General features: G+C 41.5%; 1 protein-coding gene across 2 annotated transcripts in view; it reads right to left on the minus strand.

The window, feature by feature from the left end:
• Positions 1–4,434: 4,434 nt before the first annotated feature.
• Positions 4,435–24,737, minus strand: part of SRPX (sushi repeat containing protein X-linked) — a 72,381-nt gene continuing 52,078 nt past the window's right edge. The window contains exons 5-10 of one of the 2 annotated variants that reach the window (XM_003815383.5): positions 19,976–20,102; positions 16,117–16,238; positions 15,201–15,380; positions 11,987–12,120; positions 9,554–9,675; positions 4,435–4,990 (exon numbers count right to left, since the gene is read on the minus strand). In XM_003815383.5, coding sequence (XP_003815431.1) covers positions 4,807–4,990; positions 9,554–9,675; positions 11,987–12,120; positions 15,201–15,380; positions 16,117–16,238; positions 19,976–20,102 — 869 coding nt within the window. In that variant the 3' untranslated portion in view covers positions 4,435–4,806. The remainder of the gene's footprint in view (positions 4,991–9,553; positions 9,676–11,986; positions 12,121–15,200; positions 15,381–16,116; positions 16,239–19,975; positions 20,103–24,737) is intronic. The other variant, XM_034949897.4, reaches the window with a different exon arrangement.

Below are 24,737 nucleotides of genomic sequence, written 5' to 3' on the forward strand. Positions count from 1 at the left end.
CTCCTCCACTCTATATATCCTTGGAATTTGACTCTCACTCATCTCCTTTGCCTTAACTCCTGCCAGTATCCACATCACCCATATGGATAATTTATTCAACTTCCTAACATCACAATTTCAATGATATTTTCTTCATCTCTTCCAAATCTCTCGTATCTTTCTACTGATTATATTCACTCTTAAACCACATTAGGATCATTAGCCTTTCCCTATATTCTTTGAATAGGTCAGTGCCACTACTGTTTTTTGTTTTTGTTTTTGAGATGGAGTCTCGCTCTGTCGCCCAGGCTGGAGTGCAGTGCCGCGATCTTGGCTCACTGCAAGCTCCACCTCCCGGGTTCACGCCATTCTCCTGCCTCAGCCTCCCGAGTTTCTTTTTAGACTAACTCTTGTCCTTGTGTGTAATCACACAATCCATTTTCTCAATACTACAACCAACTCCCTCCCCTTGTCCTGCCACCATACCTTTGTCACAACCATCTACCCCCAGATTACTCTTTCAGTATGCCTTCTCTCTTCCTCAACCTGTGTGACTAAGCATTGCTGAAGAAAAATGGTCAATTGTACTGAACGATTTTATCATGGCTTATAAGATATGTCTTCAAGAGATGCTTGATATCACTGTTAACTGTGGAATTGCAAGGAAGAGAAGTCCAAGAAATCCAGTGTTTCAAGACTACGCTTTTAATTTTACTGTCTGTATCATTAAGGACTTAATTACAGAGAATAGAGTCAACGCAAGCTAGTTCAAAGAGAAAGGATATTGTTCTTATCTAGAGTGGAAGGTTAAAAAAATAGACTTTATGCTGACCTTCCATAAAAAAGTCCCTAAACCACCTGGGACTGCCAAGGGAACTGCTAAGAAGTTGTAAAATTGGGAATTTTCCTACCAATTCGGGAAGCCACAATTATATTTGTTTATTCTAGAACTACTCCATGTTTTCTACCATAAAGAAGCCATGTCCCTCATTATTAAAACGTCAAAAAAATAAAAGATGTTGGCGAGGATGTGGAGAGAAGGGAATCCTTATACATTGTTGGTGGAATTGTAAATTAATCCAACCTGTATGGAAAACAATATGGAGATTTCTCAAAGAACTAAAAATAGAACTACCATTTGATCCAGCAATCCCACCCCTGCGTATATACCCAAAGGAAAAGAAATCATTATACAAAAAGACACTTGCACTTGTATGTTTACAGCTGCACTATTCACAAGAGCAAAGATATGGAATCAATCTAAGTGTGCATCAAGAGATGATTGGATAGAGAAAATGTGATACACACACACACACACACACACACACACACACACACAATGGAATACTACTCAGCCATAACAAAAAGAATGAAATCATGTCCTTTGCAACAACATGGATGGAACTGGAGGCCATTAAGTAAACTAACTCAGAAACTGAAAGTCAAATACTATATGTTCTCACTTATAAGTGGAAGCTAAATAATGTGTACACATGGACATAGAGTGTGGAGTAATAATAGAGTTTCAGAAGGGTAAGGGTGGGTGGGGATGAGAAATGAGAAATTACTTAATGGGTATAATGTGTACACTATTTGGGTGATAATGATACCAAAAGCCTAGACTTCACCACTATGCAACATATCCATGTCACAAAATTGCACTTGTACCCTCTAAATTTATGCCAATAAATAAATAAATAGCCATGTCCCCAGTTAAGAAGTTGTCAGCAGCTATGGGAACCGGCAGAAGCTAGCCTTCAAAATAGGCCCCAGTGATCTTTACCTCTTAGTATCCATCCTATTGTGTTGTCCTCTTCCCCATTGAATAGGGCTGATCTGGTGGACCAACAGGATACTGTGGAAGTAACAGTGTGTGCCTTTTGAGACTATGTCATAAAAGATATTGCCTCTTCCACTTTGCCCTTTCTTGGATCACTTCTACCAGAGGAAGCCAACTACCATGTTATGAGAACATTCATGCAACACTCTGTGGAGAAATCCATGTGGAGACAAATAGAGATCTCTTCCAACCACCAGCACCAACTTGCCAGTCATGTGAGTGAGCCACCGTGGAAGCGGATTCTCCAGCCCCAGTCAATCCTTTGACTGCAGTCCCAGCCAAGATATGACAGCAATCTCAAGAGAGACTCCAAGCCAGAATTGGCCAGCTAAGTTGCTCCCAAATCCCTGACCCACAGAAATTGTGAGAGATAATATGTTTGTTGTTTTAAGACACTGATTTTTGGGGTAATTTTTACTGCAGGAATAGTATAGGTATCAACATCCTGAGCATTAATCCTTGCTTCAATGTGCACTGCCTTTCGTCTCCTTCACTGCTCACTCCAATGATCTAAGCTCAAGAGTTGAGAGTTTGTAGAGGTAAATCTGCAGTTCTCTGTGAATGGACTGGACTCTTCCACCTTCTAGTTCATCCTTCACTACTAGATTTCTAATAATGGTTTCTATTGGACTAACCTCCCACAGACAACAACTATATCTGGATATATATACATATATATATATATATATATATACACACACACATATATATATACATATATATATACACACACACACATATATATACACACATATATATGTATATATATATATGTGTGTGTGTGTGTGTGTGTGTGTATACTACAACCTGCATACATGTGTAGAAGTTCTGCAGTACCAAACTGTAAGCAAGCAGAATTAGGAACTGTTTTTTTGTTTGTTTGTTTGTTTTTATTAGGTCCAAAAGGTACATAGAAAAGTTCTGCAAGATTTCCAGTGGGAAACCGGTTCTCTAGAGAGAGGCTATTAATTAATCTTTAGAAATGTCCCCAAATTTTGATGCAGGGTATTTACTTTTAAAATACCATAGTGGATTCATTGATCTTCAAATAGTCTGTTGATCTTGTTGGGAAAAGTGCTTGCAATATTCCAAGTCATCAGGTAAATTGGTTTGAAGGAATCCAAGTAGTTCCTTAAATGTCAGCTCATCTTCAAGGTTTGAACCTTTCAGGGTATGGGGCAAAGGGCACAGGCTGACTTGTCAAAGCAAGAGAGCTTTAACAAAGGTAGAGGCAGATATATGCTTGCTTAATTGTAACAAATGATCTCCTGAACTTTTCCTTTTTTCTTTTATTTCCATAAGTTTTTGGAGAACAGGTGGCTATTTGGTTACACGAGTAAGTTCTTTGGTGGTGATTTGTGAGATTTTGGTGCACCCATCACCTGAGCAGTGTACACTGAACCCAATTTGTAGTCTTTTATCCTTCACCCTCTTCCCACCCCTCTTGAACTTTTCATGGTTTCCAATTGGTCACTATTTGACATTCCTCTATGAGCCATGCCATTGACCTTTCTGATACATCTGAAGAAGACAGAAGTCAAAAACTGGCTTCTAGTATGCTCTGTGAACAAAATCATGTTTGTAAATAGAGTGTAAACCTATTGGCAGTTCAGCAATCGCCCTGCCTAATATTAAAACAAAATTGTTAAATCTGCTTTCTGTGTTAAATCTCTGTATGTTAGAATTTATCTATTGTTTCTATAAGGTCCAAAAGGTGCACAGAAAAGTTCTGCAAGATTTTCAGTGGGAAACCAGTGGGAAACATCATTCACTTAGTCATTTTGTTTAGGAATAGATTGTGAACCAAACTGATATTCTAAAAATGGAGGAAAAATTTCAAGATTTGCATGGGAGAATTGAGGAGTCTGGCTACTGGTTAAAAACCAATGTGTGATTTTTCAGGCCTGATCATAGGCGATGACGAAGACTTTACCTGGCAGGCTTCACTGGGAAAGCTGCCCTCCACACACCAGACTTGGTGCACAGCCAGCGTATGGCAGTCTCTGTGGGGTGTTGCAGTCAAAGACTCAGACCCCCTGGCCAATCATGCTCTTTCACATATTTACATTCCTAGCCCTGTGCCTTCATTTCTAGGCCCTTTATCTGAGGCCTTGGGCAAGAGGTCTTCAGGTTCCTCTGCTGAGATCTTATGGGGTAAGGAAAAGGGAAAAAATTTGAAGATACTTTCCTTCACTCTGCCTCAGTGCCCAGGACTTTTCCACTCCTACCCCACCACATGACTCCAGGGTCCGTAAAACTGCCAGAGCCTTTTGTTCGGGGCTCCCTCAATAGAAAGATGACCCCACGTCTGTGCTGCTCCACTTGAATCTTGACCAGCGTGCTGTCCCACAGGTGAAAATGGAAGAGTGAAGTTGATGCTTCCTCTGGTTTTAGACTGTGACTGAAGGCTTAACTCTTTCATTTTTAGCTTGTGGCTTTAATTGGCTACTTGAACACCTGACAGCTCAGCTCTATCCCAGCTCAGCAGAGCTCCTAAAAAGACTAATTAAATTTTTTCCATTCTTAAAACACCACTAAGAATCACAATCCTAAAACCACTGACCACACTGAACAAGTATGGCTGGTGCTTGACAAACAAAGTGAGTTCTACTAAATTTGCTCCAAAACATTTTATTTTATTAATAAAAGTCTTACTTAAAAAACAAAATAGAAAAGAGTTAGGTGTCACATTGAATAACATGTTGATAGCCCGTGTATGGTTATGGGTTCTAATTTCTCTACAAAATCAACCAGCCATGATGGAGTAAAGAAAGTTAGAAAGAGTAAATATGGTCATATAATTTTTTGAAACACTTCCAAGTCAAAAAGCAGCATGCTAATTTTTAAGTGCAAAGAAAGCTCATAATAAAATAGACTTTTAAAATTACAAATAAAAATCTGTACATCAAGGATATTTTTAAGGCTTTCCCGTGTGCATGTCACTATGTAGACAACGAAGAGGAATTGCCAAGAGAGGAACCATCATGTCAGGTGTTACAGGTCTGGCTCATTTCGGCTTGTAGGACCATCTCTTCTTTTCTCAAGGGAAAAGTGTCAATCAGGTTGAACAGGGCCACAGGCATCACCAGGGAGACATAGCGCTCTTTGTCCATGCCATGCTTATCCACTAGCACCATACTGAAGGAGTAGAGTGGGATTCGCAGCAACAGCCTGTGGCAGACAAAGAAAAGAGGAGACTAAGTCAAACCATGACTCCCAAGGGTCCTGGTGGATCAACCAGAGCCCTACTGTGACAGTGTGCAGAGAAAGCTTTGATACAATGAAGGACTGAATCATCCTTTAGACTCTGTCTACTCCAACTGTGACCCTTGAACCAGCAGCATCACATGAGAACTTGCTAGAAATGGAGACTCTCATGCCCAACCCCAAACCTACTGAATTAGTGTCTGCATTACTATCAAGATCCCCAGATGACTGGTATGTACATGAGAGGTTGAAAAGCACTGCTTTGGTTTTAGATTATAGTCAGGAAGACTTCAGGCGTACAATGGTGCCACATACCAACGTTTGGTACAAGGTGCATACAAGGCTAACAGATTTTTTTTATTAAATTGGAATCAATCCAAGTTTGGAAATCAACCCAAAACCCACGTTTGCTGACTAGTGTTGCACGACCACATACACACTAGGACAAAGTCAGTGATTATGAACAGGGGTGATTTTGCTCCCCACCCCCAGGGGAAATTTGGCCATGTCTGGAGATATTTTTGGTTGTCACAGTGGAGAGTGAAGATGTGACCGGCATTTAGTGGGTAGAGGCCAGGAATGCTGCTAAACATCTTGCAATGCACAGCCAACTGTCCCCGCCAAACAAAGAATTATCTGTTCTCACATAGCAATAGTGCCAAGGCTGAGAAACTCTGGGCTAGGTAAAGCTGATTGATATAATTTCCCAGCATGATAGTTCTGGCCTGTTCAGTGGCCAGCTCAGGACTGCAGAGTTATAAGGGATTGAGCTTGGTCTACAGCCCATGTATTCTGACTTGATTAATCATAATTTGTACCCCAAATAATTCCAAAAAAGAATATGAAGTGGTTTCAAGTGTCTGGTGTTCTTTCTGCTCTACCACACTAGAATTTAAACTAAAAAATATGATTTTTATATCAACACAAACATATTTAGATGGGAATAGCTAGAGAAAGCAAACAAACAGATAAGCTGAGCCCAATGAATAAATGAGCCCACTCAGTCTCTTCTCCAGATTTTTTTTTTCAGTTTAGATATTTTGAGATTATGTATGAGGCAGAATATACACTGCCATCTGGATTTAAAGTAAAATATGTTTTCCTCATACAAACAGATCAAGGTTAAAAAATCATTACATAGAACACAAACTACTTTTTTCTGCCTTTTAAGAGGGAGTTTCGAGGAAGAAGGGAATAATTTGTATTTTATCCCAGTGGGGAGCTAAATTGCCAGTTCACTCCCAGTGACTAGAAATGAAAGAAAGAGGACATGACAATACCTCTGCCAGGTTTCCTGCAGTGCTAAGAGGGGAGCTCAGAAGTAGATGACTGCAAAGTGCATTAATGAGTTCTGAACACGCGAATGTAGGCTGCAAAGTAAGGTGTGAATGAAGAGATAAAATGCTCTGCATCTTTAAGGGGAAGGATATTGAGTTTTCTTTTGGGAGCATGGAGGAGTTCTGGTACAGGGAGCTCTCAGGAAACAGAGGAATAGGGAATGTGGTGGCTGAAGCCTGTGGGAAAGGGTGACCAATAAGAAATTGGAGCATTCATTTTTTTTATAGTGCTTGTGAGACTAGGATGGGAACCCCCACCACCACCACCACAGTGCCACCATCTGCTACCATACACATTCCTGTGTAAGTCTTGTGCCTTGATTGACACAGAATGTAAAGAGGGAAAACTGTCACGGGAAGAGCTGAGTGGTTGGATCAGCAGGCTAGCAGCAGCCACAGGAATGCATCCCACTAGGGCCGAAAGACCACAGAAATCTTGGGGATGAATGATCAAACACCACACAAAATCGGGGATGAGGTGTGATGCCGACAGTATGCCTGAGTTACATATGTGTCTGTCGTCAGATTGGAAGGAGTTCTTCCTGGAAAGTCTTCCAGGGAACACTGTAGACTCAAAGAATAATGTGGGTATAGAAATTATGGCTTTCTTGGTCCCTGTCTTCCTTGAGATTGCTGGAAAATTCCTCTGGAAAGCATGAATCAGATCATACCTCCAGATAAAAAAGAAATGAGGGTAAGAAAGAAGGTAGGCGGTGACCCTGCAACCCCAGGCACCCAGTCTCTTCTTTCTGTTGACTCCCTTCAAGGGTTTTATCACGGCCTTGGTGCTATTTGAAAATAGCCAGACAAGAGAATTTTTACATTATGCAGGCATTATGCTTTTCCTTCTCCTCTTTTGCTTCCCATTCTTTGCCTAAATCATCTTTTTTCCTCTGCACTAGACTCCAAGGTGTCTAAAAAACACCTTTCCAATTCAAAGGGAAAAAGTTCTGCCAAGCTCTTTGTTTCTCACTGATATGTTTGATAACACAGGCATGCCGGCCTGACACAGAATCCATTAGGTAATGCACCTGAGTGATCATTTCTGTATGACATTTACCTGGACTATCATCCAGCTGCAAAATAGTTATTGACCCTTTCCTTGAAGGCTGCTGGGCAAAAATTCTATTTCAAACTGTAAAGGCTTTGGTAAAAAACTAGGCCAGTGGTCCTCGCCATGTGGTCTCTTGGGAGCTCACGAGAAATGCAAATTCTCGGGTACGACCAGAGACCTACTGAATCAGAAACACAGTTTAGAGCCTACGGTGTAGACTCCAGCAATACGTATTTTAACAAGCCCTCCAGGGGATTCTGATGGAGGCTAAAAATTTGAGAACCACGACATAATGTATTTAAAAATTATCTTCAGCCTATAGAAGTCTATGGTAGCCCCAATATATACAATCTGAATGACAAGTATTTTTTAATCACATTTTTCTGTTCTTCAAGTAGATTAAACAGTTTAAAATCACATCAAGATTTTATGAAGATGACATACACACACACATACACACACATTCAATCCAAAGACCATTCAGAAAATTCTGCAACAAGTTTTAAAAAATCATTGACACAGGATATGAGCAAGTAGTTCTAAATAAGCAACAGCTTCATAAAACCTACTTTGAAAATATTCACCATAAATATTTAGATATCAACACAACTCTCTGTCTTAAGTTTTGTACACTTCAACTTGAAGTATTTGTATACTAACTGTAGATATACAATATACTTTTAAAAGCTATTATCACCTCTGGAAATAGTAAGGCTGTTTCAATGAAATTTTGAGTCATTTACTCCAGTTAGCGCCAACATGGTGCCAGGTACTGTGCTAGGTACTGAATAGCCAATGTTTGAAAGCTTTGCTACTGAAGTCGGTATGGGGAGGTGCTACATGCAAATGCAGTAAAATATAACAAAAACAAAAGCATATGAGTGTACCCAGCCTTCTCCATTCATCAGCCGACTAAAGAGAACTCATGAATCATCTTATTTTTCTTCCATCCTGGCCCTCTGAGTTTTTTCTTTCTTTCTTTTTTTTTTTTTTTTTTTTTTTACCTTGGTAGGAATGTGGCAGAATCTTTTTGGGTGGAAAGTGGTACAAATCAAACATGGGATGGGTCAAAGGCAGCTGGAAAACAGGGAAATTAGAGAAAGAAGCTATTGTGTCTATCTATAGCATCATTTGCTAAGGATATGTTTCTATCATATAACCTCTCAAGGAATTTCTGTGCCTTCTGAACAGGTGTGATAGGGTTTACCAAGTCCCATTTCATTTTCTTCTTTCTGGCAATACAGAAAGACTGCATTTCCCAGCCTCCCTTAAAAGTGAATTGCAATCATGTAACTAGTTCTGGCCAATGAACTAAGAGAGTGAGCAAGGTGTGGCACCTCCAACATGAAGCATAAAGGAGTCAGTGTGAGTTTTTACTCTCTTTCCCCACTTTTGCAGAAGCCTGAAAGCCACGTGTTCCAGATGTTTGTAACTGCCTGAGGCCCTGAGAGACAGGGAGCAGCCTGGGACCCTGAAAACAGAGATCTGTACTCTCCCATGCAGTGTGTGAGAGAAAAGGCTGGGTGAGAAAGGAAGATTTTAAGGAGTTTTGCTTTAGCCTAATTATCGATTTCACAGTGGTCAAGAGATGCAAGTAGAAATTTGGGTTATTCTGAAATTACCTTTTGGTTGTTGAATTCTGCTTCTTTAATACATCATTATTCAGAGACTAAAATCCATGGCTCCAACTTTGTAAGGGTTATGAAACTAAAATATAATTGTTAAAATAAAGGTATGAACAAGCGTTCTGGAAGCATGGAGAAAAAAGAGACCAAGCCTGGGAAGTCTAATTGGATGCATGCTCTTCTAATAAGACCATGATTGCTTAAGTCTTTTCTTCAGGTGCTCCTCTCCTATCCATCCTTCCTCCACCAACCACACACACACATACACACACATGAAGCAAAAACGGTTGGTTGGAGGGAGTAAGAAAGAACACTGGTAATTACCCACTGCACAATTTATTTGAACAAACAGCAACATACTGATTAGTATGGTTATAACACTCCCAGAATAAAAGCAATTAAACATTGAAGGTTGCCTGAACTCAATCCTGAATAGAAAGAAACCAGGGAACCTAATCAGTTAAAAATGCATTCACAGGGGATAAGATTTAAGAACAGAACTTCCCCCTACCTGAGCTGCAGCGCTAGGGCTGGAGGCATAATCTTTGCTCCTATCCTGCCAATGAGAGTCGGGAACACACCCACCAGCTCCACCACGGTGATGTGTCGAAGATCAAGGCCACACTGTGCTTGCTGGGAAAAAGAAAACCCAACAGGGGAAGTATGAGCATGGCTAAAAAAGACATCCTTATCAAACTAGAAACCGACAGAAGCAGCACTGGCCTGTCTCTGGAAGTTTATTTGCTCACTCTGAACTGTCCTGAAAACAGATGAGAAATTGGGGTTAAGATAGTGGCTATAAAACCTAAATACCTTTGCTAGAGGAATCATTCAGATATGGCTTGACAGTGGGATTTTGAAAACCTAAGCAAAAGGGCAGTCTATGTATTTCCAGACAGGGTGAGACCTTGAGTGAGTCAAATTTCCTAAAAAGTATCCAAGACCACCCCAAAGGATTCTAATTTTTCTTTGCAAGGAGAGAAGACTATTTCCAGAGTCCACTTCTCTGCCCTGTTTCCACTCTCCACACTCCCCTGCCCTATGCCCTCCACACCCAATCCCAGGGGAAAAGAGGATAAAAGGTTCCAAGCCTGTAAGCTGGCTCTTGGCAAGAACCTTGGGAATGTGGCCCAGTCAACCACGAGGAGGGCTCATCAGGAATGGCAATGGCAATAAAAAAAAAAAAGTAATGTAAGACAAATATGATGAATTTGGCTAAATGGGAAAAGAAATTTTGAAGTCTTGAAAGACGAAAACATCAAATATGTTTTACCAAAATTCCACTGAAACGTCCCTATATGAGGTTACAGAACTGGTTGAAAAGTTTAAAAAGTTAGAAATAGACTTTTGTATTACTCTCACTGAAATGCCTAAGTCAATCAAACCTTTCTTTGAAGGCTCTGGTTAAAATGCAAATGTAAGTATATTTGGAGGAGGAGGGCACACCAAAACATCTTGATATAAAATATCTTATCCAACCAGTTGTTAAGTTAGCAAGTGTCTGAAGGGATGGGACAGATTAGAGCAACGATGGCAATCTTTCTCTGTAAAGGGCCAGAGAGTACTTCAGGCTTGGCAAGGTTGGATTGCCTCTGTCCTAACCACTTCACCCATCATTGTAGTGCAAAAGCAGTTGTAGATCATGCACAAATGAATTAGTGTGGCTGTGTCCGATAAAAGTTAATTTACCGAAACTAGCCATGGGTCACCATAGTTTGCTGACACAGAGGAAAAGCAAGTTGTTTGGCTTAATTCATTTTCCTATGGAATAAGAAGAGATGAGGAAATGCATGATCACGGAATATAGCCTGCAATGCCAGTTTCCCACAAAAGACAGAGGTATAAGCTTGTGTTTTCTCAAGAGCAAGCCCCTGGCTTGGACAAGGAGATACAAGGGGAGGTAAGCTGGTGGGGACCAGGGGTAAAGATGCAATGAATTTGGTTCCTATCAAGGGAACTCACAAAAATTTTATATGGCTCTTCAGAGTTCATAGGCAATTCTTCAAGTACGTGGGAAGAGTGAAAAGCGACTTATTATTATCCATTTTATTAATGCTGATATGAGAAGTAAATTGTAGCCTTTGATTAAATCAAGACTGTTCTAAGCACTTAGTTCTATCCACTGTAATAAATGAATAAAATAGTCTCAAAAAAATGTGCAGCACTGTATCCATGGCACAGCATACATCCTGCCTCTTTAGTATTCAGTGAAGTTGGCCACTCTTTTGCAAACCAGCCTCAGGACAAAAGCAAGCAACTTCTAGTTTGATCCTTACAGTTTCTAGTCAGCCTTCCCCACACACCCAAGATGTTGGTTGCCTCATTTAGTAGCTACAAAATTTACATAGCTGAGAAGGACACATTTCCCAGAAAAGTGACCCTCAAACTTTAGAGTGCTTAGGAATCACCTGGAGATTTTGTTAAAAGTGTAGATTCTGACACAGTAGGTCTGGGAGGGGCCCTGAGAATTGGCATGTCTATCAAGCTCCCAGGTGATGCTGATGCTTCTGGTCCGGTCCATGGATCACACGTTGAGAACCACTTTTCTAAGAAAAAATGGCTGTCACCCTCTGAGTCAAAGAAATTCCCTGGGGAAAAGTGTGGGCAGGCAACTAATTGATTGCTTCCAGCCAGGCGTATCCTGGACAGGTTCAGCAAAGGCAATCGTTCTGTGGCTAGGCCTGGACAGCATGTCAATTAGACTTATTGGTGAAGACAGACAAACCTCATTAGTCGGAAAACGATTGGGTTAACTCTAAGGAGTCAATGTTAATCAGGTTATGGCCCAGAACCAGAAATGAATGGTGGTAGCTCTAAAGTGCCACTTCCTGAAACTCACTGTAAGTGCATTAGGCACTGAATCTGGCCTTTGCTTTTAGTGAAATGGCTGGGCCCTTCCTGTTAAAGGTCTCCCTCCCACCTTGGCCCTGCCTCGAGGACTCACCTGCAGCATTCCTAGCTGGAGCCGGTAAAGGAGGTTTCGGGCTGTGGGTGTGGACACAATGAGGAGTCTCCTTTTCTCATAAAACTGATCCAGAAGTGCAGCTGCCGTTCTGACGCCCACATTGATGTTCATGGCTGTAATCAGAAATGGCCACATGGGTCAGAAACCTTCCACTTGTTCTGGCTCAACAGAGCCTGTGATGACACACAGAACCATTTGTGTAAGAAGTAAACCCTGAGATAAGGATTCAAGTGTAAACAGTTTATTTGGGAGGCAGTCCCAAGAAGCGCCTGTGGAGGAGTGCGGAAGTATATTCACTTCCTCTTGCTGCTGTAACAAATCACCATAAACTTAGTGACTTAACATAATACAAACTTATTCTTTTAGATACTGCAGGTCAGGATCTAAAAGATCCTGGTCTCATGGAGCTAAAATCAAGGTGTTGGCAGGGCTATGCTCCCATGGAGGTTCTAGGGGAGAATCTGATTTCTTGTCTTTTTCAGCATCGAGAGGCCACATTCATTCCTTGGCTAGTAGTCCCTTCCTCCATCTTCAAAGACAGCAGTGTAGCATCTTCAAATCTCTCTTCTCTCTGACCTCTCCTTCCATCGTCTCTTTCTATGACTCTGACATCAGTTCTGCCTCCTTTATATAAGAAGGCTTGTGATTACATTGGGCCCACTGGGTAATCCAGGATACTCTTCCCATTTCAAAATCCTTAACTTATTACATCTGTAAAGTCCCTTTTTTCATGTAAGGTAACATATTCTCAGGTTCCAGGGACTAGGATGTGGACATCTTTGGTGGACCATTATTCTGTCTATGTCAGGAAGTGAGACAGTGAAGGAAAGAAAACAATACCAATTGGTTATCAAGCAAGTTATTGCTGTGGGCATTTGGAACTCACTCCCACTGGGGAACTCTAGGAGATGATATACAACATACCTCCAGAATTAACCCACTGGAGGGAACTGGAGTATTTATACAATTGCTCCATCATTGTTGAGGGCTGCTTCTGGGGCACTAACTCTCCATCACTTCCAGCTGGCTCTGTGCATGGGCTGACAATGCTTTCATAGCCAGGAAAGAAATGCTCTCAGACAGACAGACCCAGTTAATTGCGGTAAGTAGCCTTTTGAACACAGATGGGAATGTGAAAGGCATATGGGCCAAGCACCATAGTATCTGCTGGGGAAAGGGGTGCAGAGAGGCAGAAGGGTAAGAGAATGGGCAGTGGCCAGGCTGGCTTTGGAATGGCTCAGAATCTCTGAAGTCTGCCTCCTTGGTGCAGAAGGGACAAAGCAATGTGGGGCACAAAGGCCACAGAGCAAACAACACAGGCATACAGGACATGGGACAAGGCGGTTTTATAATAGGTCTTCCCTTTAAGCAAATAAATGACAACTAATTCCAGCTGTTCAAGGTCAATGAAGGATGTCGTATAGATAGGCAAGCAAAAGGCTTAGCCCCAGAGAAGAAATAATAAGAGAAAAACTAGTAGATGCCATGTATGATTTATAATCTTGGTTTTCATATTTCACATTTTAGGTTTGCATTGAAGTATTTGTTCATTCACACATTCATTCATTCAGCCATTATATACTGAGTGCCTGCCATGTGCCAAGCTCTATGCTAGGTACTAGGATGTCACACTGAGTGATACACAGTTCCTGCCCTCTTTCCTGCCCTCTTCCCTGCCCCAGGGACTCAGAGTCTAGGATAGCTCTGGTCAAGAGAAATACAATGTAAGCCACTATATTTAATCTTAAATTTTCTAGTTGCCTCATTAAAAAAGTGTAAAGAGACCGGGCGCAGTGTCTCACATCTGTAATCCCAGCACTTTGGGAGGCCGAGGCGGGCAGATCACGAGGTCAAGAGATCAAGACCATCCTGGCTAACATGGTGAAACCCCGTCTTTACTAAAAATACAAAAAATTAGCCAGGCGTGGTGGCATGCACCTGTAGTCCCAGCTGCTTGGGAGGCTGGGGCAGGAGAATCACTGGAACCCGGGAGGCGGAGGTTGCAGTGAACCGAGATCGCGCCACTGCACTCTAGCCTGGGTGACAGAGAGAGACTACATCTCAAACAAACAAACAAACAAATAAAAAATATAAAGAGATAGGTAGAAATGATTTTATGTTTTATCTAACCCAATATATCCAAAATATTTCATTTCAACATGTAATCAATATAAAAAATTAAGATACTTTATATTCTTTTTCACACTAAGATTTTGAAATTGGTATATATTTTACACTTATAGCATATCTCAATTCAGAATAGCCTCATTTCAAGTGCTTAGTAGCCACACATAGCTAGTGGCTACCATGTTGCACCACATAGGTCTAGGAGCCTGTTAGACACCACACCCCAGGCCTTAATGCCAACATGGTGGGCATGAAGTCCTTAGGTAGGGAGTCTATAATAGGTGTGTTCTTTCTACTTTAATACATGAAATTGAAGAATCTCAGGCATTTAGCTGATGGTATATATGTCTCTCTGTCACTTAACTCTAAATGGGGGCTTCAATTAAAAGAAAGTGATAAAGATGAAAGGGTGCCAGGAAATGAGAAAAAGAGAAGTCTATAAACAAGAGATACATACATAATTTTCTGGCTAGTCCAAGTTTCAGACTCATTACCCAGCCCAATTTTTCTTCATCAGGAATAAGAGCTGGCATAAGGCTTTGCCTGTACCAGGCACTGCTCTATTCCACTGTTCTACAGATGACCTCATTTAATCCTTACAACTCAAGAGGTAGATGAGGTATTATTTTCTTCATTTTACATAGGAGGAAAGATTCCAAATGCCCAAAGTCTATGTAACTTTCATGCCAGTGATGCAAAGCAGGTATGATATTGTCTCTACATGGCAATTTACTAGCTTTATAAATAAGATCCTTACATTTCTAGAACAAAGGAAACTAGAGCAAATTTTGCTGATTCATAATGTCACCAAAGGCTGGCCCTAGGTTCCTACCTTGAGCTTCTTCCTTAGAGGACATGAAAGGGAAATTAGAGGATAGGCAGAGGCAAGATGGATGGCAGATGAGATGAGCTGCAGCAGGGATCTAGGGACTATGTTCATCCACTCAGATAAAGAGGGATGGCCATGAACTTCTCAAAGTATATGAAGGGAAACCTCTCTTGCACTGAAATCAAGAACCAAGGGGTTTACAGGTTCTGCTGCAGGCTGGAGGGGCGGCATACCTACCTGCACAGGTGGGCTCCGTGCCAGACCAAGCCAGGTTGGATTGACATACTCGGGCAGGGCTACCCTGGAGCTCATAGCCGCCGATGCAGGAGAACTCACAGGTGGCTCCATAATTATCACCATCGCTGGAGCACTTCATGTAACCATTCTCTGGGGCATTGAGTTTGCCACAGCGTTTGACTGTAGGGACACAAGTCCAGAGGGGTCTCAGTGCTGAGCTCCCATCCACAGAGTAAGCAGAAAAGGTGAGGATGCAGAGGCATCAGCTTTGCAATCAGGCTTCTACATCAGCCTGTGAAATGAGTGAGGGAGGAGGGATGACTATTTGGTCAGTGAGTGAGTCTTGCAATGGTCACCATCCATACCAATGAGACCACTGATATCAACTGGTTTCGCCCCTAGTGTTATAGATGAGGAAGTGAAGTCCAGAAGAGTAAGGAGTAAAGATGGTTAGCAATTAGTTGCCCAAACCATCAGGCATAAAATAATCCTTAAAAACATTTTCTTTCATACCAATGGTACTAGAACACTAAAAACATGTTCTCCTGGTGGCCCAAATTAGGGGGCTCCTATTCACCCTGGTTGTAGATGGACTCACAGGCTTCAGCTGGCCACCTAAGCTCAGGGATGGAAAAATTATTGAATAATATTCTTCTGGGACAGTCAGCTATGGGATCCTGTAAGACTAGTCCTGGGAACTCCTTAAATAATCTGGCAACACTGACGCCCATCCGGATGTGTATCGTGAAATTCAGGCATTAAGACAGGGCACTTGCCCAAGCCTTATTAGAGACTAATCTAAAGCTGGCAAGTCTCCCACCACAGTAGGCACTTGAGAGAGTTCTGGCTTGAGGACCTACTTCCCTTTGCTCTTCTAAAGAGAGGGGGAAACAAAACCAATAAGCAGTACTCTTACCTCTTACTTTAACTCGAAATTTGCAAGTGCCCTTATTCTCAGCTCTGTCATAGACTGTGTACTGGATCTTGTGGTCTCCTTCTGGAAAGTTGGAGCCTGGGGGGAGGCCTTTTAGAATGACACTTAGAGAAAAAAAATCAGAAACAGGAAAGATGACATTATGGACCTGACAAGCAAGTGACGATCCCCTACTCTTTACAGGACATGGAGAGACCGAGGGGCAACCATTAGACCAGTTTAAGTAAAACAAAAATTTCTTGAAGAATAGAATCTCCTAAGCTTTAGTCTGTTTTAGAAGAGCAGTTTGTAACCAGAAAATGGAAGACCCAAACTACTGGGAAGCTTAGACTTTTTTCTTGCTGAAGGGTAGAATGATAGGGAAGTGGGTAGAGGGGGGAGGGAGGATGAAAAATATAGGGCCCAAGTCTCTTCCTTCAATCTCACTCTTGTTCCAGGGGGGACCTGAATTGCCTCACTGTTGGGAAGACGAGGGAATTTTCTGTGAGGAAAATCATTAGAGAATATAGTCCAAGCAGTCACTGGCAATTTGGGCCTGTGGGGCGGGGGGGCGGGGGGGCCGGGGGTGGGTGCTAGAACTTTCGCTGTTCTTTCTGTCTGGGACAGTGGAGACCTAAAGGCAAGTTCTCTGTGATTCCTTGGTTATCCTAATAACATAATAATAATGACAAAAAGTGTTCTTTGCACTTACATAAACCTTACATGTTAGGCATGGTTCTAGGCATTTTGCATATATTTACTTAATCCTCCTTATTTAATCCAACAACCCTATAAGGTAGGTAGTATTATCTCTGATTCGCAGATGAGGAAACTGAGGCACAAAAAGGCTAAAGAACTTGCCCAAGGTCACACAGCTAGGGTGAGTTTATCTTTTTTCTTGGCTGCCTAATGAGGATACCAATAAGTATAGCATGATCAAAATCCATGTTCTGTTTTTCAATATACATATAATTCCCCATCTCCCTACAGTTCTGGGAATGATGAGAATATTTGCTAATAATGAACATGTGGAATTATCATTGTCACCACTGAGGAAAGCCTTACATGTAGGTGGGTGAGGTGGCTGTTTACCAGGTATGAGAGAGGGGTCTTGGGAAAATGTCAGAAATCCCACTATTTTGAGACATGCTGCTGTTGGCTTTAGATGCTTTAAGGTCTTTAGAAAGCACAGTTTAAATTCAGATAAACCTGAGAGGAGTGATACTTCAAATATAAGTGGATGTAACCTTTCTGAGACTTTGTTTCACCTGTGACATGCAAATAACAGAAGGAGTAAATAAGGGAACTCACAAGAAGCATTTGTCTCAGAGCTTGACACTAGAACCTTCTCCCTCACAAGGGAGCGATAGAGCAGTAGCTTGGATAGGAAATGGTGGAAGGGGTCATAGGAGAAATGCCAGGGCAGCAAGGAGCCCAAGTGAGAGCGAAAAGGGAACAAGACAGCCTTCTCTGAACTCCTCATCCTGTTGGAGTGCATTCCCACCGCATCCTGCTCTAAGTCTTTCTTGCCTCTGGGCTGTAGAACTCTGGAAGCAGACAGCTGCTCTGAACAAAGGGACAGGAGAATACTGAGATGCTGTTTTAAAATGTAACAATCCTGCCGGGTGCAGTGGCTCATGAATGTAATCCCAGCACTTTCGGAGGCTGAGGCAGGCAGATCACCTGAGGTCAGGAGTGCAAGACCAGCCTGGCCAACATGGCAAAAACCCATCTCTACTAAAAATACAAAAATTAGCAGGGCATGGTGGTGCACACCTGTAATCCCAGCTACTCAGGAGACTGAGTCAGGAGAATCACTTGAACCTGGGAGGCGGAGGTTGCCGTGAGCCAAGATCGTGCCACTGCACTCCAGCCTGGGCAACAGAGTGAGAATCTGTCTCAAAAAATAAAAAAAATCAAATAAAATGTAACACTCCTAACCATATTACGCAAGTTACCCACAAAAAGAACAAGGTGAATATTCTCACAAAGCTTGTAGACAAATAGAGTCATCTGATGGCTTGATGTTTTGTGTTTATCACACAGGACTTTTCAACAGCAGTCAGAGCTGCAAAAATCTAAAAACCTACTATGTGCTGGGGCTGGGCCAGACATTGTGCTAGACCCTGAAGAGTCAAAGGTAAATAAAACCCAATCCCTGATTACGTCAACTTACTTTTCAATTCTGATTGCCTACATTTTCTCCAAAGGAATTTGTGGGATGTGTATGTGACAGCAAATAATTTTTTAATGGTCAAACTTTATCTTTGAGAAGTTACAATGGGAGAGCATAACTAGTAATACTACTTAAGCTAGATGAGGCACTGGGGGAAGATTATTGGAATGTAGGAACAAAATGTCCTGCCTCCTCTCCGCACCTAGAAACTGTACTGTTATTGCTAATCATTGTGTAAAAATGTTTTGTCATGCACAGCCTGGGTTGATAGGATTCTAGAAAGTCTTTTCCTGCTTTATGGATCACCAGGAGATAAGTTAGAGGTATCCTTTCATCTACAGATGAAAACTCAGTGGGGAACTCTAATATGCCCATAAACTTTAAGGCACAGATATGAATGTGCTAACATGAAGTAGTGGTCTCCAGGGAATATGAAGGCCAACCAAACAGTTGCAGGGGTACAGGCCCAAATGCTAGATTAGAACAACACATAGCTAACCCTCACAAAGGGATCCACCCATTTTTAAAAGCTTCTTAACAGTGCTTCTCATTGTGATTGGTAAAACAAACACACCAACAAAAAGCAACTCAGATACATGTCAAACTATGAATGAAATTGGTCCAGGAGAATGGGGTAGAGGTGGGGAAGAAAGCAGAAGATACCTTCTCTTTTTTTAAATAAGCATCTGTAAGTGTTTGATATGATCGGGAGTTTTAAAAATAAATTAAAAAGCTTTGAAAGAGATAAATACAGCCAAAAAACAAGGGGTGAAAAAGTTTTGCACTAAACTGTACTCACAGAGCACAAGAGCGGCAGCCTTTGGCACCACCTGGGAGACACAGATGGCTTCCCAGTGCAGGTAATGGCCTGGGGGCATGAGTAGGGTCTGCCTGGGCAGGCAATGGGGGTGGCTCTATTCTTAAATTAACCAACTGGCTTCCTCTTTCCCCTTCTGTTCCTCCTTCCCTTCTTCTCACCACCCCTTCTTTTACATTTTTTTTTATTTTTAATTTTTGTGAGTATATGGTAGGTATATATATTTATGGGGTACATGAGATTTTTTTTTAAAATTTTTTTGAGATGGCGTCTCACTCTGTCACCCAGGCTGGAGCACGGTGGTGCAATCTTGGCTCACTGCAACCTCAGCCTCACAGGTTCAAGCGATTCTCATGCCTTAGCCTCCTGAGTAGCTGGGATTACAGGTGTGTGCCACCATGCCCGGCTAATTTTTGTATTTTTAGTAGAGATGGGGTTTCACCGTGTTAGCCAGGCTGGTCTCAAACTTCTGACCTCAAGTGATCCGCCTGCCTCGTCCTCACAAAGTGCCGGGATTACAGGCATGAGCCACCGCACCCAGCCAAGATGTTTTGATACAGGCATGCAATGCATAATAATCACATCATTCACCATCCCTTATTTCTCCTTTTTCCTTCAGTAAGGATTTACTGAGTGCTAACTATGTGCCAGGCACAGTTCTGGGCATTAAGGACATAGCAGTGAACATATTATAATAGAGACAGGCAATCAACAAATACATAGGTGACATATATAGTATGTTAGGTAGTGACCAGGGGGACCACATCTGAAAGCATAAATAGACCAGCATATATACACTCCCCTACTCTGGGTAGTAAACATCTCACATAAAAGAGACAGCATCATTTTATCTGCCAAGTTTCACTTACTCAGTAAGAATTCCATCTGCTGTGTCTCTTCCTTCGGGTGTCTCCCAGGACACCCGGACTGTCAGTTTGTTGGGTTCTGCAATGCGTTCCTTCACACTTGGGCACTTGATTCTAGGAGGTTCCATATCTGAAAATATAACCAAAACATTCTCATCATCATCAAGAAATATCTAGTCAAACTGGGGTTCAACACCCACAGTTTAAAATACCAAAGCCTCTGGGTATTCTCCATTTTCAAAGAGTTTGTTCACCCTATATATTCCCCTTTTCTCCCTTCATAATGCTTTTACTCTCCTGCTAAGTTTTGAAGATTGTTTAAATACTCACATTTGCAGGGCTAAACCTGCAATCAACTGGCCTTGCGAGGTGTCCTGTGGGTAATTCATTAGTTACAGCCTTTCCTCCCCATGCTTCCAAACTCTGCCTACCGAAGGCCACATGGCAGTTACCCAGCTGAAACTAGAAGTCATTTGGCTTTAGTGAGTACTTCCTGCTTTGAACACAGCATCATGGAATATTACAGAAAGGCATTCTAGCTATCATCTAGTCAGATTCAATTCAAGGCAACAAATTTTTCATGAGTACCAATCTTATCCAAGGCTTCATTCCAACTGCTGGGGTTGGGGGTGCACAAAGGCAAGAGAATCATGTGCTCCTGACATTTCAGAGAATTTGCCATGTATTGGGGGGATTACATTATCACACATGAAATATAACATGAGGTAGAAAATGGCAATTGCCCCAGGCAAGGTAAAAGTGAATGCTATGGAGGTGTAGAGGAGCCGCCCAACTCTCTCATTTTACAGATGTGCAAACTGAGGCTCAAAGAACTTAAATGATTTATTTAACACCACACATGTAGATAATGGCACTGTGAATTACAATCTAAGTCGGAGCACTTGCCACTGGAACAAGCTCTCTCTCTTCCTGCTATCTATTATCAACATATTGCTTAATATCTTAAAATAGGCAATGGTCTGTCTGGGTCCACTCTCCCCTTGAACTGCTACTGAACTACACTTATGGTTTTGTGTTCTGGGACAGCAGTTTTACTGTGGCTCTGGACCTCCAAAAGCCTCCCAAATTTCTTCAAGTAGTTTCTCTACCTGGTAATAGGAGTTCTGCCTCGATAGTGATAACAAGGATGGGTGGTTAATGAGGGCTCAAAGTAAATGAGATGTCAACTCTACACTGGGTTGTATTTCATCTTATAGCTGAAGTGAAATCACAAGAGGAAGTTCAAATTTCTGCAAATTCTACTTAATATTTCTGAACAGGCAGAGAATGTATTTAAAGAGGGCATAGCAAATTAAGGACATTCAGCTTCACGTTACTTTACATATCAACTGGTAAGTATTAAGTGCTATTACTGCCTTAATGAAAGTTAAATGTCCTTTTGATTCTGAATGACAGATGTCTTTGAGAGACTAAATGCACCAAGTAAAATTCTTTATATACTTTCTCCTGTGTCTTGTCTAATAATTTCTCATTTTATTCAGGGTAAGAAGTTACGAATAACTTATTAAACAATTTTGCCTTCAGCTATCCAAATTCATTTTCATTCTATGTCGTGCTTCAGTGGGGTGTGAACTTAACAGCCTTAATGCACCAATCCTAAATTGAATAACCACCATATTTTGTTGAATCTAAGTCACTCCTAATTGTGAAATGCATCCCTATTTCAGGGATATTAAAAGGTAGAAATAATATGCTTCTCAGAATTGATAAAATAAAGTATACAAATACTATGATGAAATGGAAGATGCTTTAAATGCATTCAAGATGTCTATATTCAGCTGTTACGTTTTTAAAAACATTTAATTTTTTACTATGATAGGTGATAGAAGACAAACTTTTATAATTCAGATGAACATTTCACAGAAAGACAAGTATATAATGACTGCCCCCTGCTGGTCAAATATAGCTGGCAATTACATTATAGAAAGTATATTTATTAGCATACAGATTTCAATGTAAAATTACATTGTGTTACCATATTTTCTTGGAGCAGCATGGTCAGAGTGAAAAGCAACTTAGTCTCTGTCAGGTAAACTAAATGTCTGGATGATACATTGTTGTTTGTTTTCTGTATCTAGATGTACTAACAGTGTAAGCACACAGGCTCCAAGATAGGTTATCTGGGTGAAGAGTCTCAGAGTTTCCCAAAGCCAGCTTATCTCTAGCTAACAATGATCAGCTGAACTGGCCTAGCTTTTCAGAAACAGTGCTCTTCCAAAGAAGAAACAAGAAGAAATAAATCATTACAAATAATAACTAATATTGGAGGACTCCTTCCTACATGCCCACCCCATGCTAAGTACCCTCCCTTTATTATTTTACTGAATTTGCACAACCACCCATTAGACTAAGCAGTGTTATTAGCATCCTCATTTATAGACTGGGAAGAAGCATTTCCTCTCTTTTGGAATTTCTTTGTGGTCTGGGATTTTTAAATGCCATTACATATTTTAAAGTTATTTTAATAAACCAAACCCTTTTGTGTATCTGCCTGCTGCTGACCTAGTGTTTTCCGCCAACATTTGCACACATACTGTTTTGTGATGGTCTGTCATAGCTTCCCCATGAACCCTTGAAGAGCCTCTGCAGGACTTGATCCTGACACATCCTCAAGCAGCTGCCTTCTCTCTCGGCTGGTGAGACAAGCTGGTCTGCCCTTCAGCTGATGCTCCAGAGACCTAAGCCTGTTATTACCCAGACTTGGCCCCGATAGCATTTTATAAGTTGTACATTTCCATGAATGAAAGGAACAAAGTTACTATAGAAACATAATTACTATCCCCTGTTGAATTAGGATGCCTGCAATTATATAAAAATCTTGAAACCTTCAGTGAAAATTCTGGCCTTTGCTCTCTGCCACATTCATTGGAGACATCTGACATACTGTCTCCCTTCTCTGTGCTCTAGTTATCTCTGCGCATATAAAATATGACATACAAATATATTGCATTGTATCAACTACTATTTATCTAAGAAGCTGAACTTTTTTTTCGAGACAGGCTCTCACTCTGTCACCCAGGCTGGAGTGCAGTGGCACAATATCGGCTCACTGCAGCCTTGACCTCCCAGACTCATGTGATCCTCCCACCTCAGCCTCCCAAGTAGCTGGGACTACAGGCATGCACCACCATGCCCAGCTGATTTTATTTATTTATTTATTTATTTATTTTTGTAGAGACAGGATTTTGCCATGTTGCCCAGGCTGGTCTCGAACTCCTGGGCTCAAGAAATCTGCCTGTCTTAGCCTCCCAAAGTGCTGGGATTACAGGTGTGAGCCACCAGCACCCAGCTGAAGCTGAACTATTTACTTGGAAATCCTTGACACATCTAACCCGGTAGGTAGTGGAAATAAGGAAGAAGCTCAAAAGGACAAAGTCTTGCCCAACAGATAACAATAAAATGCAAGGGAAGTGACCCTGTGCCAGTTCCAGACCTAGGCCCTCAAAGAATCTGGTGCCTTCTGCTTTCACTATGTTAAAAGCCAGCTGCCATCTAAAGAAGTCCAATTGACTGGAGAGGCCATGTAATCAGGATGAGAAATTATAAATGAGAGAGAGAGAGAGAGAAAGAGACTCAGCCAGACCCCAGTCAGTACAACTTTTCCCAACTGAGGTACCAGACCTGTGAGTGAAGCCATCTTGAATCCTCCAGCTCCACTTGGTCACCTCAACCATTACCACATACAGCAGAGATGAGCTGTCCCCACAGAGCTCTGCCCAACTTTCCAACCCATAGAATCTTTGAGCAATAACATAGTTGTTTGGAGCCACTAAGTTTTGTGTGGTCTATTGTGCAGCAACAGATCACTGATGCAAATATAAAATAGTTTGAGTTTGGTGATAGAGAAAGGAAGAGTTCTTTTCAAGGGGGCATAGGAAGTGAGTGACTGCCAAATGCAGAACAAACCTGGCCATTGAAAACTCATCCAGTTGTTTGCTTCCCCCAGCCAGAGTGTAATCTCTGTGGATGGCTCTAGGAAGTGGTTTCCTCTGTTTGGCACCATACAAAAATCCAGAGAACTTTCCAAAACAGACAAAAGAGGCAAGAAGGGAGGCAATGAAATCCACATTTAAAAGTCATGATCATAGCCGGGTGTGGTGGCTCATGCCTGTAGCCCCAGCTACTCAGGAGGCTGATGTGGGAGGATCACTTAAGCCTGGGAGTTCAAGACCAGCCTGGACGACATAGCAAGAGGCCAGCCTGGGCAACATAATGAGACCTCATCTCTAAAAGTCAACATCTTCACAAGAAAGAAGCCCAAATAAAAATTCATTGGTGATACATTTATATTAGAGAGAGCCACTAAAAGTTGACCTGTTCTGTTTGTACTAACAAATCATGTAAGGGAAAAAGTGAATCAGTATCTCAGTCAATCAAGTTGTTTTAACTGAAACTAGCCTCTGAAAGTTTGCAAAAGAATGTGTGTTTGTCAACCCAGGAAGAATTTAGCACAATTTAACATCATTTGCAACAATGCATGGATACATTTATTCTTAGCCCTACTGATGTTTGCATCAACTGAATAATGCAATGCAGCCCAGCAATAATGCAATGATCCCATTCCTATGGGTCATTGGGTAAACCAGCTGTGAGACAGCTGGGACACAAGAAACGTATGCCATCAATTTCCATATATTACATCTCCAAAATGTTTTATTCCAGAATTTCATTTGTGTTAATAAATCTCCACCTATTCTACTCTGTAGAAAACAAAAAATAAGTGAGCAAAAAATAAAATATATTT

The sequence above is a fragment of the Pan paniscus genome, chromosome X (genome assembly GCF_029289425.2).
Source record: "Pan paniscus chromosome X, NHGRI_mPanPan1-v2.0_pri, whole genome shotgun sequence".
In the NCBI taxonomy this organism is placed as follows: Eukaryota; Metazoa; Chordata; class Mammalia; order Primates; family Hominidae; genus Pan; species Pan paniscus.